Here is a 15,678-nt window from a genome sequence, read left to right as displayed (position 1 = left end):
TTATAATGTGCAAAATATTTAGCTACTGAGGACTCTTTTTAAAAAAAAATCAGGGTGTAATGTATTGGACAATTTTTATCTATCAAGAGCTAGTAACACAAAGGATGAGCATCGCATCACATTTCATTAAGGTATTGGACCACAAGAAATCAATTTTTTTAGACCTGAAGTTACACAGAATTACAATGTACAGCATAGAAACAGGCCATTCGGCCTAACTGGACCATATCAGTTTTATGCTCCAACGAGCCTCCTCCCAACCCTCTTCATCTAATCCTATCAGCACAACCTTCTATTCCTTTCTCCCTCATGTGTTTATCTAGCTTCCTCTGCATCCATGCCATTTGCCTCAACTACTCCTTGTGGTAGCGAGTTCCACATTCTAATCACTCTGGATAAAGATGTTTCTCCTGAATTCCTTATTGGATTTATTAGTGACTATTTTATATTTACGGCCCCTAGTTTCAGTCTCCCTCACAAGTGGAAACACTTTCTCTACATTTACCCTGTCAAACCCTTTCATAATCTTAACGACCTCTATCAGGTCATCCCTCAGCCCTCTCTTTTCTAGAGAAAACAACCCAGCCTATTCAATCTTGAAATCTTAATTTAAACACCTATTTGCAACAAACCATATTTCCACACAAATTTAAATATATTTACAAGAGGCATCCTTTACCCACGCCTGAAGCAGGCGTTCGGCCCTTTGCGTATGCAAATAAGGGGCGTAACGCTTACTCGAGGTCCCCGCTCCAACATTGGTTTTCCCTGAGGCAGCCAGCACCATCGCAGGCTGCACTCAGGGAAACCAACCCTAAGGATTGCCTGCAACAAAGAAGGTAAGTAACTTACCGGAATGTGGAGCCAGGAGCTTCTCCTGACCCCACATTAAAGGGCCCTCCGATCGCTGCTGCTCTGGACCCCCGGCCGATCTCACTCCCCCAAGACCTGACTCCAAATCTCATGCCCTTGCCATTCCCGTTCCCGCGTCTCCAGGCCCCCGACCCAGGCCCCAATCCCGCAGGATGCTGCTGGCTTCCCTTTCCCCCCCCCCCGCCCACTGATCACTACCCCCCCTCTTCTCCCACTTATGAGGCCTGTAATTATACCCCCCACCACTGAAATCGGGTGTCTCTGAAGCCACTTAAAGGCAGTCAGCCCCACTTAAAGGGGAGATGCACTCAACAGACAATAGGGAAGCTTCCCAAAGTGGAAAAAAAATGACTGGAAGAGGTCCAGAGATGGCACCCAGGTTCTCTGATCCCAAGTTGGAGGCTCTGGTCCAGGCAGTGGAAGATCCTGTTCCCCCCCAGGGGGCAGAAAGCCCTTCAGGAAACATCTCCACCATCAATGGGAAGAGATTACAGAGAAGGTCAATGCCAGGAGCTTAGCCCCTAGGACATAGCTACAATGCTGAAAGAGGTTCAATGACCTCTCTTACTTTCTGCTCACACCTTCACCACCTGCAGCCTCACTACTCAAAATACTCCGCTCCCTTGCTTCCCTTCAATCTCTGCATCATACCATTCCATCTATTTCTCCTCACACTCACACCATTAATGCAACCTCATTTTCCGACACCTCACATCTTACACACTGCATACAAACTATTCGACCACGACAGGCACAGTCTGTGAACAGCTCAATGTCATTAACACACTTCCTGCTTTCTTACAGAAGGTCGCACACACTTTCAACAGGAGGCTGCCGCTGGAAGAGGCCAAGCCTGCCTGCACACCCAGTGCCCTGTGGAAGAAAACATGCTAGTCATCACGGGCCAGGGGAGAGTCACTGCTGGGCGTGTCGCAACGCTGGAGAAGGAGTCACGCAGTTTCTTCACACCTGAATCCTTTTTTTCCTTTCTTATTTCTATCTCACCCCACATACTCTACATGACAAACTGCAGCTACTTTCACCAGCCCATCACACTAAAAGCTAACCCTATTTTAGAAGGTAGGCTAGAGGAGGGTGAATCACCGCCACAAGTGTGCAGGAGCTAGGGACCGGGGATAGGATGCCACATGTGCCAGCTCACTGGAGGGCTCCGATACAGACTTCAAGGGCCCAGGCTACTGAAGGCAGCTGATAGGCATACTAGGGTATGGACCACTAACAGAACTTAAATTCAAAGCTGGAGGGGAAAAGGGACTCTATTTAACAGTTACTATCCACTTACCTCTCAGTCATGTTTTCCATTTTCTGGGTAAGTGCCCGGAATTCTGAATCCCTTGCAGATACCACTTTGTTAATTTCTTTCAGAATTCTCTCCTGTTCAGTCTTGTGTTGTTCAAGGTCTTTCAAGTCACTCTTCATTAATCTATGAGAAAAATCACTTGCTTTATTATTACTACAAATGTTTTAGTTCTAAGTTCAGAATATTTTGTACATATGTCCTCAACTGACTGAGCTGATGGGAAACCTAACGAAGTATCAAGTATTTTCCACAGTGACAATTTCAAGTACTACCAGACCCTTCTCTGAACAATACAACTATGATGTGGAGATGCCGGTGATGGACTGGGGTTGACAATTGTAAACAATTTTACAACACCAAGTTATAGTCCAGCAATTTTATTTTAAATTCACAAGCTTTCGGAGGTTTCCTCCTTCGTCGTTCACCTGACATCGTTTTCACATCGTTCACCTGACGAAGGAGGAAACCTCCGAAAGCTTGTGAATTTAAAATAAAATTGCTGGACTATAACTTGGTGTTGTAAAATTGTTTACAATACAACTATGGCATTTCTATTTAATCCTAATGGTTTCTCAGAGGTAGAGTTCTACTATACTGAATATAATCTTGTGAGATATCCATAAAGACAGTCAATAGCAGTCCTGGGGAATATTAGTTCTGCTCAAGTGCCTCAGTTGTACATTTATGAAGATGGTCAGAAAATGAAGGAATTCAAAGAATTCTAAACGTCTTACGTGGCTGTGATATCCTGATCTTATGGTCGGAGTCTTTAATTCACTCTGTGGAAAAATTATTTGCAGAAATCTGCATCTCATAATTCTGGGCATAGCATGTTAGATACACCAACATGCTCCATTATCTAGCTATATGAATCCAACAAAATGTTTTAAAGTCATTATGACTATTTGGCATTCAGAAACTCATCCACAGTGCTCAATTTGAACCGTCCCAAATGTTTTGAGCACTTCAGAATGAATAAAATGGCTCATCCTGCATTTAATGGCTAAGGTGAATGATACAGCAGGGCTCTATGGGAATAAAGGGACTCAAGCTTAAAGCTCTCAGCTTTTGCCTAATAGCATCTGCTAAATCATTCACTACTGCTTGAGTATCTCATATAAATTATTAAAAGGTGTATTCAGTACAGCTTGAAACTGTGTTCAGTACCTTAGTTGCTGGTCAGCCTTAACTAGTTTAACTGCAGTCTCCTGCGCTCTTTGCTCCAATTCTTCTGCATCTTTCTCAGTGTCTACCAATTTTTTCTTGGCATCCTCATACTGCTGGGCAGTTTCTTTTATCTAGCAGAATGATAAAACACATTTTAAAGAAAAAAACTAAACCTGTGCAACTTTGTAAAGTAAACAATAGAAATGCTGTTGTAAGCTTTAATAGCTACAGTATAGATATAGCCAGATTCTCAAAAATTTGATTTGTGTCCAAAAGGCATAGAAATAATTTATTGACTTAAGGCACTGAGCACCAGGGGAAGAGCCCCAGGTATCAGCACAAAAGTGGGAGCGGAGTTGAGAGAAGCGGCGCTGAGCACCAGGGGAGGAGTCCCATTCACTAAGAACAGAGAGGGTGGCATCGCAGCGATATCACAGAGAACAGAGAAGAGGAGCTCTGAGAGACCCAGAATAAAACGGTAGGTTAATCGGCATAAGTAAATTAATAATAGAGTACCTAAAGGGCATTTAGAAAAAAAGGTTTCTAAATATAATGGACGGGCAGCTGAGATCCATTGCCTGCAATTCCTGCACCATGTGGTAACTTCAGGGTGCTTCATGTGTCTTGCAGGGCCACATGTGCAGGAAATGCTTCCAGTTGCTCGAGCTCAAGCTGAGGGTTTCTGAGCTTGGGGGGCAGCTGAAGTCACTGCAAAGCATAAGGGAGGCTAAAGGTTTCGTGGATCGCACGTTCCAGGAGGTGGTCACCCCATAGCCACAGAGAGTTCAGGATAGCAAGTGGGTGGCCATCCAAAAGGGTAGGAAGAGGCAGGCAATGCAGGAATCTTCTGGGTTAGTGGCACTCTCAAACCAGTATTCAGCATTGAATACCAGTGAGGGTGACGACACCTCAAAGGAGTGCAGTCCTGAGCATGGCATCACGGGGTAAAGGACTGCACAGGGGGGGCACAGTGAATTGTGGAAATGCAGTAATCATAGGGGTTTCGATCGTCAGAGGGACAGACAGGCGTTTCTGTGACTGCCAACATGAGTCCCGCATGGTGTGTTGCCTCCCTGGTGCCAGGGTAAAGGACACCACAGAGAGGGTGCAGAACATTCTGCGGGAGAAAGGGGAACAGCTGGAAGTCATGGTCCATGTGGATACCAACGACATAGGAAAGAAAAGGGATGAGGTCCTGCGGTCAGAGTTTCAGGAGCTAGGGAAGAAGTTAAAAAACAGGACCTCAAAAGGTAGTAATCTCTGGATTACTACAGTGCCACGCACTAGTGAGTACAGAAATAGGAAGGTAAGGCAGATTAATGCGTGGCTAGAGACGTGGTGCAAGAGGGAGGGCTTCAGATTTTTGGGTCATTGGGACCAGTTCTGGGGCATATTAGGGAGCTATTCAAGACGGACGGGTTGCACCTCAATAGAGCTGGGACCAATGTCCTCACGGGGAGGTTTACAAGTGCCGTGGGGAAGGATTTAAACTAATTTGACAGGGGGTTGCGCACCAGGATGTAATATTAGAAAGGAGAAACAAGGTGCACAAAGGATTGGGAGAGACAGATAGCACTGGATCAAGAAATAGTACAGTATCACGTGGGATCAGACTAAGGGAGAATACAAGAAGGTCTAAGATAGGTTTAGAGTGCATGTGTGTAAACACGCAAAGCGTGGTAAATAAGGTTGGTGAGCTGTAGGAGCAAATAGCCACACGGGAATATGATGTGGTGGCGAGAATGGAGACCTGGCTTAAAAAAGGGCAGGATTGGGTTCTAAATATTCCTGGATACAAGGTGTTCAGGAAAGAAGGGAAGGAAAAAAGGAGGGGAGGGGTGCACTATTGATTAAGGAGAATATTGTAGTGCTGGAGAGAGAGAATATCAAAGACAGAATCTATTTGGTTAGAGTTAAGAAACAGTAGAGGCGCCATTACACTACTGGGTGTATTCTAGAGGCCACCAACTAGTGGGAAGGATATGGAGGAGCAAATTTGCAGGGAAATTACAGAGAGGTGCAAGAACTATAGAGTAGTGATAATAAGGGACTTCAACTATCCTAATATAGACCGGGATAGTAATAGTGTAAAGGACAAAGAGGGGGAGGAATTTCTGAAGTGTGTTCAGGAGAACTTTCTTGATCAGTATGTTTCTGGCCCAACGAAGACAGAGGCATTGCTGGATCTAGTTCTGGGGAATGAAGTGATTCAAGTGGAACAAGTGTCAGTGGGGGAACATTTAGGGAACAGTGATCATAGTATCATAAGGTTTAGATTAGTTATGGAAAAGAACAAGGAGCAATCTAGAGTAAAAATACTTAATTGGAGGAGAGCCAATTTCAGTGGGTTGAGAACCGATCTGGCCTAGGTAAACTGGAATCAAAACTGTAATCGAACAATGGGCAGCCTTTAAAGAGGAGACTGGTTCGGGTACAGTCTAGGTACATTCCCACGAGGGGGAAAGTTAGGGCAACCAAAGCCAGAGCTCCCTGTATGACGAAAGAGATGGAGAGTAAGATGAGGCAGAAAAAGGAGGCATATGACAGATGTCAACTTGATAATACAAGTGAGAACCAGGCTGAACATAGAAAGTACAGAGAAGTGAAGAAAGAAATGAGAGGCAAAGAGAGAGTATGAGAATAGACTGGCGGCTAACGTAAAAGGGAATTCATAAGTCTTCTATAGCCATATAAATAGTAAACGGTTGGTAAGAGGAGGGGTGTGGCCATTTAGGGATCAAAAGGGAGATCTACGCATGGTAGGCAGCATCGTAACACTATCCTTAGTAAATAAGAGATACCAGTAAAGTGAGATTCCCCATCAGCGTGTACTCAGAAAATTACCCCCACTGTCTTTTCAAGAACATAGCATATTTTACACACCCCCTACCAAATGCAACACTGCATCTTTCTCAGCCAAAGTTCTACATTGTGTTGGATATTTCAACACCCATGACATTGGTTAGAAATAAGGATGTTTCTCACAATATTTGAGTCAAACCTGCGTTAGATCAAATGAAGTATTTTAACTTTCAATTGAGATGACACATTAGATTTAAGCTAATCAAGGAAAAATTACATTTTTAAATGACAAACACTGGGTTTCTAAATATAATAGAGCATTCAGAATCTGAAGACCCAGTAATATATGTGGCAAGACATTCACTTCCTAATCTACAAGAAATGATGCATTTTGGTCAGGGTGCTTCAACAGGTATATGATCCAACAATTAATAGGTCTCTTATCACTTGGTGCCAATGATTGTGATCCTGGAGAAAGCAAAACTATCACACTTCCTCTCAGTTAAAGAAATATGTGTTGACCCCTTTGTATGAACTGTTTGTAAGCATCAATGGTAACTTGAAGAATACACTTAAAATTGGACACAGACTTGCCTTTACCCTTGTACTTTTGAGATCTGCCTCAGCCTCCATTAACAGTCTGTCTGCTTCTCGCAGCTCTGCCCTCCGTTTTGAGAGAGTTGTCTCCACACATTCTATTTCATCAACAACATCATCATGTCTCTTTAGAGATTTTTCTACTTCAAGTTCATTCATGAGCAGATCTATATGTCCATCTAAAAAGTCTCTGTTTAAAAAAAAAAGTGCCCACAACTTTTAAAATGCAATGTAGCTACTTCTCAATCAACTACTATTAATAAGAACTAATGTATATCTTTGTTACTTTGCTAATGATGAATTTATCCTTCTGGATGAACTCATCCTGGATGAAAGCAGTTTAGCTAGAAATCAATGGGAATTACAGAAAATTAAAATGCATATACAACACATAATAACCCATATTCTACAATATTATAATGCCGCATCTATGCACAAACCACAATAATTCATGAAGACGTTAACTTGACTAATGTCTTATTTTGATGTTGATCCAACAGATTCTGAAGCATGATATGACATTCACAGAGATGGTATAATAGATTTCTTATACTGCAGGATTTTCAGGAGCAGTGTGCTTGGCTCAGGAATGATATAACCTTGCTCTTCAAAGCACAGTTTTACCGGTTTTAAAATAAATTTAGCACAGTGAAGACAAATTCTTAATGCCATGATGAAAGCAGCACGTTTAAATTCACACAGGTAATGAATGGTTAAGATGGCTCATGCAATATCTGGAGAGACTTGATTTTGCATCACTGATATTTTTTTTACAGCAAGAACACAAGTTAAATTTCTGCATGGACTCCCGATCTCGTGCTGTAACTTTGGGGAAGATCTACGGGGACCCTAGAGAAATGGCGTAATGTTTCTCCCAGGTTTTAGTGGATCTTCTGCAAAAGTTACAGCAGGAGAACGCCTGTGAAAATTCAACCGCATGATGTTTAGTATTTAAAATCAATGAAATTGTGGCATTTGTACTAAAGGAATTTCCACTTTTAAGTCCAATTTACAGAATAGTGTTTGTATAATTCTGAAGACCTTGGCCTAGAAATTCGATCACGCCCAAAAATGGAGGTGCAGGGGGCAGAGCACGCGCTGCCGAACCTGTTCACATGAAATTGGTGCTGCCAGCTCATTATAATGAGTCAGGTGTGCAGCCAGCGCTACCGCGCGCTACTCATTGGCTGCGCTGGATGTGACCTCAATATTGTATATTTAGTCTCTTTAAGCACCTCTCCATTTGGTATGTTCTCTCAAAAATAATAAACAATTCCCATGAATCTTAAGAGTCAATCCTGTTATTTCTGAGATGCTTGCCTGAAATGCAACAGATCTGAGGCAACTGCACAGCAGTGGCAATAATACAGAACCTTCTCTTCAGTGAATTAAGTTTCTTACTTTCGGTTGCTGCGCTTTTGGACCACCTTCTGCAATTCCTCAACTTCATGCTCCAGCTCTTCTCTCTCATGCAATAGTTCATGAATGTCGTGGCGAAGCTGTTCTATCTGCTCATGATACCTATCTATGGATGCAGTTGTTCTCTGATCTTCACGTTTTTGGGCCCTCAAATGTGCTATAATGTCTTCTAATCTACTGACTTCATTCTCCTGAAAGACAAAAGACAATTCCAAATGCAAAATGTAGTAATGTCTTGCAAATAGAATTTTAAATGTGTTAAATTTAGGTGAAGGAATGCCAATAATATTGCTACAAAGTTCTGCCTTTTATATTTGTCTACATAAGGTTTTTGTTCTGTATGACTGAAGAACAGCTTTGGGAATGATGCACTATACAGCACAGGTCTTACCAGGTCATGGTGCTCCAGTACATTGCAGTGCAGAACACCAGCAGGTATAAGAGGGATGGTAAAGTTGGCAGGAGGAGGTCCATAAACAACTTGTGTTCCAGGTGGCGGAGGTCCATGGATAATTGTGCCCGGAGAGTCAGGTCTAACATTGGCTGGCGCTGTAGGAGGGGGTCCATATACCACTGTACCTTGTGGCACAGGGGTACCATCAGGGTGCATGGTATAAATAACTGATCTGGGTGGGGCTATAAATGGTTGCCTGGGCATGCCACTTTCATCACTCTCAGTCCCACTATCTTCACCATCACCTATAAATGACAAAAGACTTATCTTACAACCGTACAAAATGGCTATAAAGCATCTAAACCATTATTTTGTTTCTCAGGACTATACCTGTCACATATGATAAAACAAATTATTTTCTATAAAAATGTAACAGTAATCATTACAAATGTTTGGACTTCTGATATTTGCAAAATCTGGACTGGAAAATACAGATTTTGTCTTTGTTAAAAAAAACACACTGACTAGAATACCTAAGAACAATGTTTTAGCTACTTTTCTAATTGTTCTTCCTGGGTTACACATCTTTCTTTAATACTAGTCATAAAAAAATTACTTTCATAATTAAATATCTTAAATCAATAGAGCTTTCCTTCCCCCTCCGAAGTCCCATACCTTTTTGGGTACGAGTCTTGCGTGAGGAACTTCTGATTGGTGAGTAAACCCAATAGCCTCCGTGAACTGGTGGTATATATTCCTCCTTGCCTCCTCTTCTAGGCATCGATCCCCGACTTGAAGACAGTGGAACTTGATATTGGGAGCCAAATCCAGAGTCTTTTGTGTGACTATTTTGAGACAGCAGACTTGGTGGCTAAAATAAAAAGGTGGGAAGAAAACTCAATTCAGTAACACCACCGAAATATTAGATCGGTTATATTCCAGATCTACGTACAGGATCTAACTGTATTTACACAAACAGGCGGTCCCAGAAAATCAATGCTAATTAGTTAATTGCTGAGTTTCTCATTATCAATTCAGCATTAAATACCATTAAAGGATTAGTCAGATCTTAAAATCACTGAAATCAATATAGAACCGTAAAGAACACATTAAGTTTTGTTTTGGTTAGTTGTACCACTGGGTTTCAGATTTTGGGCATGGTAACTTGCTCATTTATAGCCAGTGATGAGGTGATATGACTGCAGTCACAAATAAAGCTACAATACCGTACAAGGTGACATGACTACACTCATAAAACTGTAATACCTCACAAGATGACATGACTGCAGTCACATATAAAGCTGCAATACCTTACAAGGTGACATGACTGCAGTCACATATAAAGCTATCGTACCATTCAATGTTGAGATTTTCATACACAATACCCAAAACACATAATTCTTCTTTCAAAATGGAGAACAGTCTCGAGATGAATGCATTCATGTTGGGGTGAGCAAGTCGGCCAGAAAAGAAGAGGTCATATACTGCTAGTAACAAATCTAATTAGAAATTAAATTCTTCCAACTCACTGGTACAGCACATGCTTAAATCTTGAAAATATCACTGATGACAAGCAAACAGCATTGATAGATTTGTATATTTCTTACTTTTGTTGAAGATGGCACAAAGTACCAGTATCCCCTTCTCTTAAATGGATCAGTCATGCTGGTAATGTAGTCACTCTGATTGCCAAGGGCATTTCTAAGAGCAATGATTTCATTCATCAAGTCTTCCATCTCACCTAAATTATCTGAAACACAAATAAAAACACCTACAGATAAAACTGTACTCAGCTAAACTGAAAGGAGCCATCAGTGGGCTATCCTTTTGGCTTCAGGAGTTGTAAAGCTTGGGAGACCTGGGTTGGGAGAAGGAAAATAGAGGGATTTTGTATCCTAAATAAGTTAACTGTATTCAATTATTTACAAGTGTTTGACAAATTATTATAGTAGTGCACTCAAATGACTCATTAATAATATTAAACATAACATTGAATAAGATAATAAATAATGGCATTTTTTAAATGGTTACTGGGCATTGGTATGATTCAATAAATAAATCTAATTTTGACAGACAAAAACACAATTCTTTCCAGTTTACCAACATATAAGGTTCAGCTAATAACATGCTTGTACGTAACTGTAGTGAAACCCCATCGTGATATATTATAATTCGTAGTATTTCTACATCTTTAAGCCATGCCCGACTAATCAGGAGTAATGTTTAGTGGTGCAAGATGTTATCAGATACTTAAATTGAGACTGGCTGGAATTTAGACCATCAACGGACACTGTAAGCAGCACATCCATTAAGCTGTGTAACTAGGCAACAGATGCAATGGTCATTTTCTCATTCTGTATACACAGCACTTGCAAACTTATACTGTACTATATATATAAAAAATCAAAGATCAAAGCAATTTGCATCTCACCCTCTCTGGTATGATCCAGATGATTCTGGAGGCGTTTCACTTCTGCCCGTTGTCGATCTAGAGCTCGGTTTAGTCTGTCAATCTCTAGCTGTTGGGCATTTACGTTATTTGCTCCAAAATCAAATGTTTGCATTTCATCCAGAATCTAAAATGGCAGTCAAAAGCCATGAATACACAAATTAGATATGGGTTAGAACACTGTAAATTATAACTGAGGTACACAAATAACCTGTTACAAATCATTGCAATAAGCACATGAGGGAACACAGATTTGGAAAAAAGAAATGGAAGTTGATACTGCAGCTGTAAAAGTAGTTCCTCTAAAGTCAGTGCTATAACAGCAATATTTCAGCTATGTTCATTAAAATCAGCTGCCGTAATATAAATCTTATTAATTTAAAATATACAAAAAAGTCAATGTTTTACTGTTATAAGAACAGCAAACTGGAGAACTTGATAGTATAGTGTACAACAATGTCTTTTTTCATCTCTAGTACCTGAATTCAAATCCAGTTTGGACAGATGAGATAAAGATCTATAGTTTCAGTTGGCTTTTTAGGTGGTAGGTGACATTGTGCAATCTCAGTCCAGTTTTCAATGGTCAAGAATCCACAGTACAAATGTAACCTCAAGTCAATAGTCTCTGTGAGATCACATGAGATATAAATGCCAGTCACAATACTGGATAGTAGGATTGTACCTACAGGAGCCCACTGTGTTTGGGCTTATATATGGCATGACAGCATTACTAGATGAAAAGACGACAAATACTGCATTCCCAACATAGTCAGTCATCTTAGATATAACTGTGTAAACAAAACATGTATAATTTTTGTGGTTGATGTGTCCACAGCTCTTCATCCTCACCTGGCCTTCTTTTTCCTTTAACAGGTTTTGCAGCAGATCGATTTCAGCTTCTGCCTTGGCAAGGTCTCGAGCTGCCCGAGTTGCCTCAGCCCGGAATTTTTCTGCTACGCCCATTTCCTAAAGAAAAAATGCAAATACACAGCGAGTAATGTTAGAGGGTGAAAATAATTTACATTTTTTGCCATGTTTTGTTACAGAGAACTTTGTTAATCTTGAAAACACGAGTTCTGGATGCACAGAATATTCCACATTCGACAAAATATGTCACCTCTGCTCTTTCACGGTTCAGTTTTTGAACAGTTCCCTGAAGAGCTTTCAGATAGTCCTTGGCCGTGGAGAGTTCACTGGCAGCCATCTTGTCAGAAGCAGCCATAGCAGCCTTCAAGTCTTTCACCTCTTTCTCCAGACCACACAGCTTTAAATGCGTTTTTGCATCCTCCATCTTACTCTGCAATTAGCAATGAAATGAAGTTAAATCATTGTTTCTTTAGTGTAGACCTTTTTTTTAAACCTATAAGTTTATATCCTCATTAATTCTGCAGAAATATAACTACTTCCACTTTTAAAGCATAAAATTTGATTATTGAAATTCGAAACCCTAAGGATCGTCTATCTGAAATTCTCACTTAACTGAATGTTTAAAGAAAATATCAAACATTTTGGAGATCACAAAGATTTTTTTTTTAATTTACATTGGCTTTGAATTTTTGAAGCTAGCCCAGTGAAAATATACTGCAAATTTAATCAATTTGAACATAATCACAGAGAAATGACAATACTGTTCTCTGGATAGCAGATTTTTCAATCGGCAGAGTATCTGATGTATTCTTCCACAAGCATCATGCAAATTGTGTACTGACTGTATATGGATATGTACAGTTCTCAAAATATGTGTACGAATGAAAAAAATAAGAAATATTCCTACCTCGCCCCTCCCTTCTGCATGTGCATGAGGGGAGGGGTGAGCTAGAATGCACCCTGTCTCCACATTAACATGCTTTGTCAGGCCTGCACCTTCTGCAGGTTCAGGCCAGGCTCTGCACTTCTAGAAAAATCCCAGAAATACCAGAGCAATGAAAAAACGGCATTATTATCTGTAACAAACTACTACAAGTAATCTTTAGTTTGAATCAGGTAAGCCAATTGGATGCATTCTAAAGATTAGATTTTTAATTATCAAGTTATTTTGTGGTCACGATTTAAATAAAATTCTTGTTACCTTGTTTTCTTTATCTTCAAGTTCTGTTAAAAGTTTATCTCTATCCTCATCAGCCTCCTGGAGCTGCTCGTCAGTGAGAGCCTGCAACTCTTGCATGTTTCTCAGCTGCTCTTGGAGCTGTGATATCTCGTTCTTCAACTGCTGTGCCTTAGCTTCATTGACTCCTTTCTCAGATTTCATCTGCCACAAAAATCACAACTAGTTTATGGAAAGAGCCATCAAAAATATTAGATCATTTGAGTCAAATTAGCAGAACACAGAAGCCAGGTGTAGTGGAGGACAGTGATGTTTAAGAAAAGGCAAGTAAATAACTTTAAAAAATGAACATTGTAAAATTATAACACATCCTTATTTAGCAAACAATGCAAGTACAAATGGACAGCAATATGCATCATGCCTTATTTGTTTATTATTTTCAATGGATAAACAAAACTGAAAGGCCCCTGTCTGATTTTACAGAATAGGTTTTCAAGCTGAGGTCCCTGGACTCTAGGGGTCTTTGTGGTCAAATTTCTGTCCATTTGGCATTAGATTTCTGTATTTCTTTGTATTTGTTGGCTTACTAGCTTGTTGTTTCTATTGCTGTGCACTAAAAACTTTTCTGCAATGACAACACTGTGACTGTGTTTTTCAGAAGTTAGAATGGGGTACTAAAAGTGTGTTAATATTTACAGGAGGTCCACATAAAGAAAAGGTTGGAAACCACTGGTTACAGATAGAATTGTTCCATTTTTTTTCCACATAAGAATTTGCAGATTTTATATTTAAACATACCTCAATTATTCCATATACATTGCATTGGTACATCAATGAGTTACCTCAGTGCAAGAACACCATCATGCTGTAATCTATTAACATGATATTAATATATTCAATGCACGTAGAACAATAATTGTATCTTACATGAAAACATTCCTGATAATTGTTAATGTATAGAATAAGACAGTTAAGAATTTATTATTTTGTACAATTATTCATACTTTTAAGTCACTAACAAAAATGTTTTTGTATATTAGTTGAGCTATGTTATTTGATATCCTTTTCATCAGCCTATAATTACCAATGTATCTGCTGCTTTCTCATAAGCAGTCTTGTAATCCTCCTGCGTCTTTTTCAGTTTATCCTGTAATGCCATCATTTCCTGTTCTAACCTCCTCCGCTGACATAATGCTTCCTCCTTTTCCTGCTGTGAACGTTCCAAAATTTCATTCAACTGCTTCTGCAATTCTGCAAGATTCTTTCCCAAAGTGTCTCCTTGGTTATAAGGCCTAGAAATAAACAAAATTATTCCTCATTTCCCATTAGGAAACTCTCATGAGAAATCACTTGAACTCATGGAGTGAATTTCAAAATTCTAATGTAGGCAGATTTTAAAAAGCACACATTGAATAATTACAACAAACTGAAAGTCTAACCTGATTTCCCGAACACCAGAATCTAGTTTTCTTCTGAGCTCAGAGACACGAGCAGACACCTCCTCTGGACAAATCATGGTCTTCATTGCCTGATCCATATGTGCCTGTAGCTCCTGAAGCTGTTCCTTCAACAAGGAGTTATCAATCTGGAAAGACCACAACATCCATGTAACAAGTATCTATTATATTAAATGCACATCGCAGAGATATATATTTAAAAGTATCTTTTCTCTTGGCTAAATACAGCTGCAGTTAACAGGCTCAGACTTGTAACTGTGGAATATACATTGCTACTGGTCACACTGAGGTCAGCCTCAGGAGTGCTGATCAAATGCAAAACCCCACTCCCCAAGTGGCTAAATTTTAATGGTGACTGTCAAGGTGAGGGATAGGAATGGGTAATTTTTCCTTTTTGGCACCTTGTGTCAACATCAAGCAACACCAGGTCTAGTAAAGCCAGGGCTCAAATGCAAAGTAAAGCTTCATCTACTCTGCCCCAACAATATGCCTCAACTCCAAAGTTAGACAGTCAATGATGAACAATTTGAGGAGACGCTAATCTTTTTAATCTGAGATCGTTTTCAAACCCAGGTCCCACAAGTGAAAGGAATAACTAACTACACTACAAGATTATACTATCTTAAACAGTGGTATCATATTGAAATTCAGTGCGCGCGTCAGCACAAAAATTATAAAAATGTACGTTTGGCAATCATTCCTAGTTTTGTTTTAGGGGCAGAAAAATGTTGTGTACATTTTAAGAATAAAGAGGCTCTCTTGAACAGCCAGTGCTGTATTTCAATTGGCTGATGATGACAATATCCCTGATCATTTCTCTAGCAATAACATCCTCTTTGAGTGTCTAGGATCTGGCCCATTTTTATGATGTCACAATAAATTAAAAACAGCTAACATTTCTGAACTATATTGAATCCTTGACTATGGATGCTAAATATATTTGTTAAATTGATCACAGGTTATTTGGTGTTGTTATGTTATTGCCAAATTAGCACTTGTAACATAAAGCATTTGTTGCTCCTTGGAAGGTAGCAAATGTAACACCACTATTCAAGAAAGGAGGGAGAGAGAAAACAGGGAACTACAGGCCAGTTAGCCTGACATCAGTCATCGGGAAAATGCTGGAATCCATTACTAAGGAAGTGGTAACAAGGT

The 15,678-nt window shown here is 39.9% G+C and overlaps 1 protein-coding gene across 3 annotated transcripts in view; it reads right to left on the bottom strand.

The window, feature by feature from the left end:
* cntrl (centriolin) overlaps positions 1–15,678 on the bottom strand; it is a 97,690-nt gene that overhangs the window by 26,237 nt on the left and 55,775 nt on the right. For all 3 annotated transcript variants that reach the window (XM_067969763.1, XM_067969764.1, XM_067969765.1), the window contains 13 exons: positions 14,506–14,651; positions 14,151–14,358; positions 13,091–13,270; positions 12,140–12,319; positions 11,872–11,988; positions 11,005–11,149; positions 10,181–10,323; positions 9,249–9,444; positions 8,571–8,878; positions 8,162–8,370; positions 6,758–6,950; positions 3,362–3,492; positions 2,177–2,317 (listed from right to left, as the gene is read on the bottom strand). In XM_067969763.1, coding sequence (XP_067825864.1) covers positions 2,177–2,317; positions 3,362–3,492; positions 6,758–6,950; positions 8,162–8,370; positions 8,571–8,878; positions 9,249–9,444; positions 10,181–10,323; positions 11,005–11,149; positions 11,872–11,988; positions 12,140–12,319; positions 13,091–13,270; positions 14,151–14,358; positions 14,506–14,651 — 2,297 coding nt within the window. The remainder of the gene's footprint in view (positions 1–2,176; positions 2,318–3,361; positions 3,493–6,757; positions 6,951–8,161; positions 8,371–8,570; positions 8,879–9,248; positions 9,445–10,180; positions 10,324–11,004; positions 11,150–11,871; positions 11,989–12,139; positions 12,320–13,090; positions 13,271–14,150; positions 14,359–14,505; positions 14,652–15,678) is intronic.

Source organism: Heptranchias perlo, chromosome 31 (genome assembly GCF_035084215.1).
Source record: "Heptranchias perlo isolate sHepPer1 chromosome 31, sHepPer1.hap1, whole genome shotgun sequence".
Taxonomy (NCBI): Eukaryota; Metazoa; Chordata; class Chondrichthyes; order Hexanchiformes; family Hexanchidae; genus Heptranchias; species Heptranchias perlo.
Note: the sequence above shows the minus strand (reverse complement) of the source record. Positions and strands in the feature narration are given on the sequence as shown.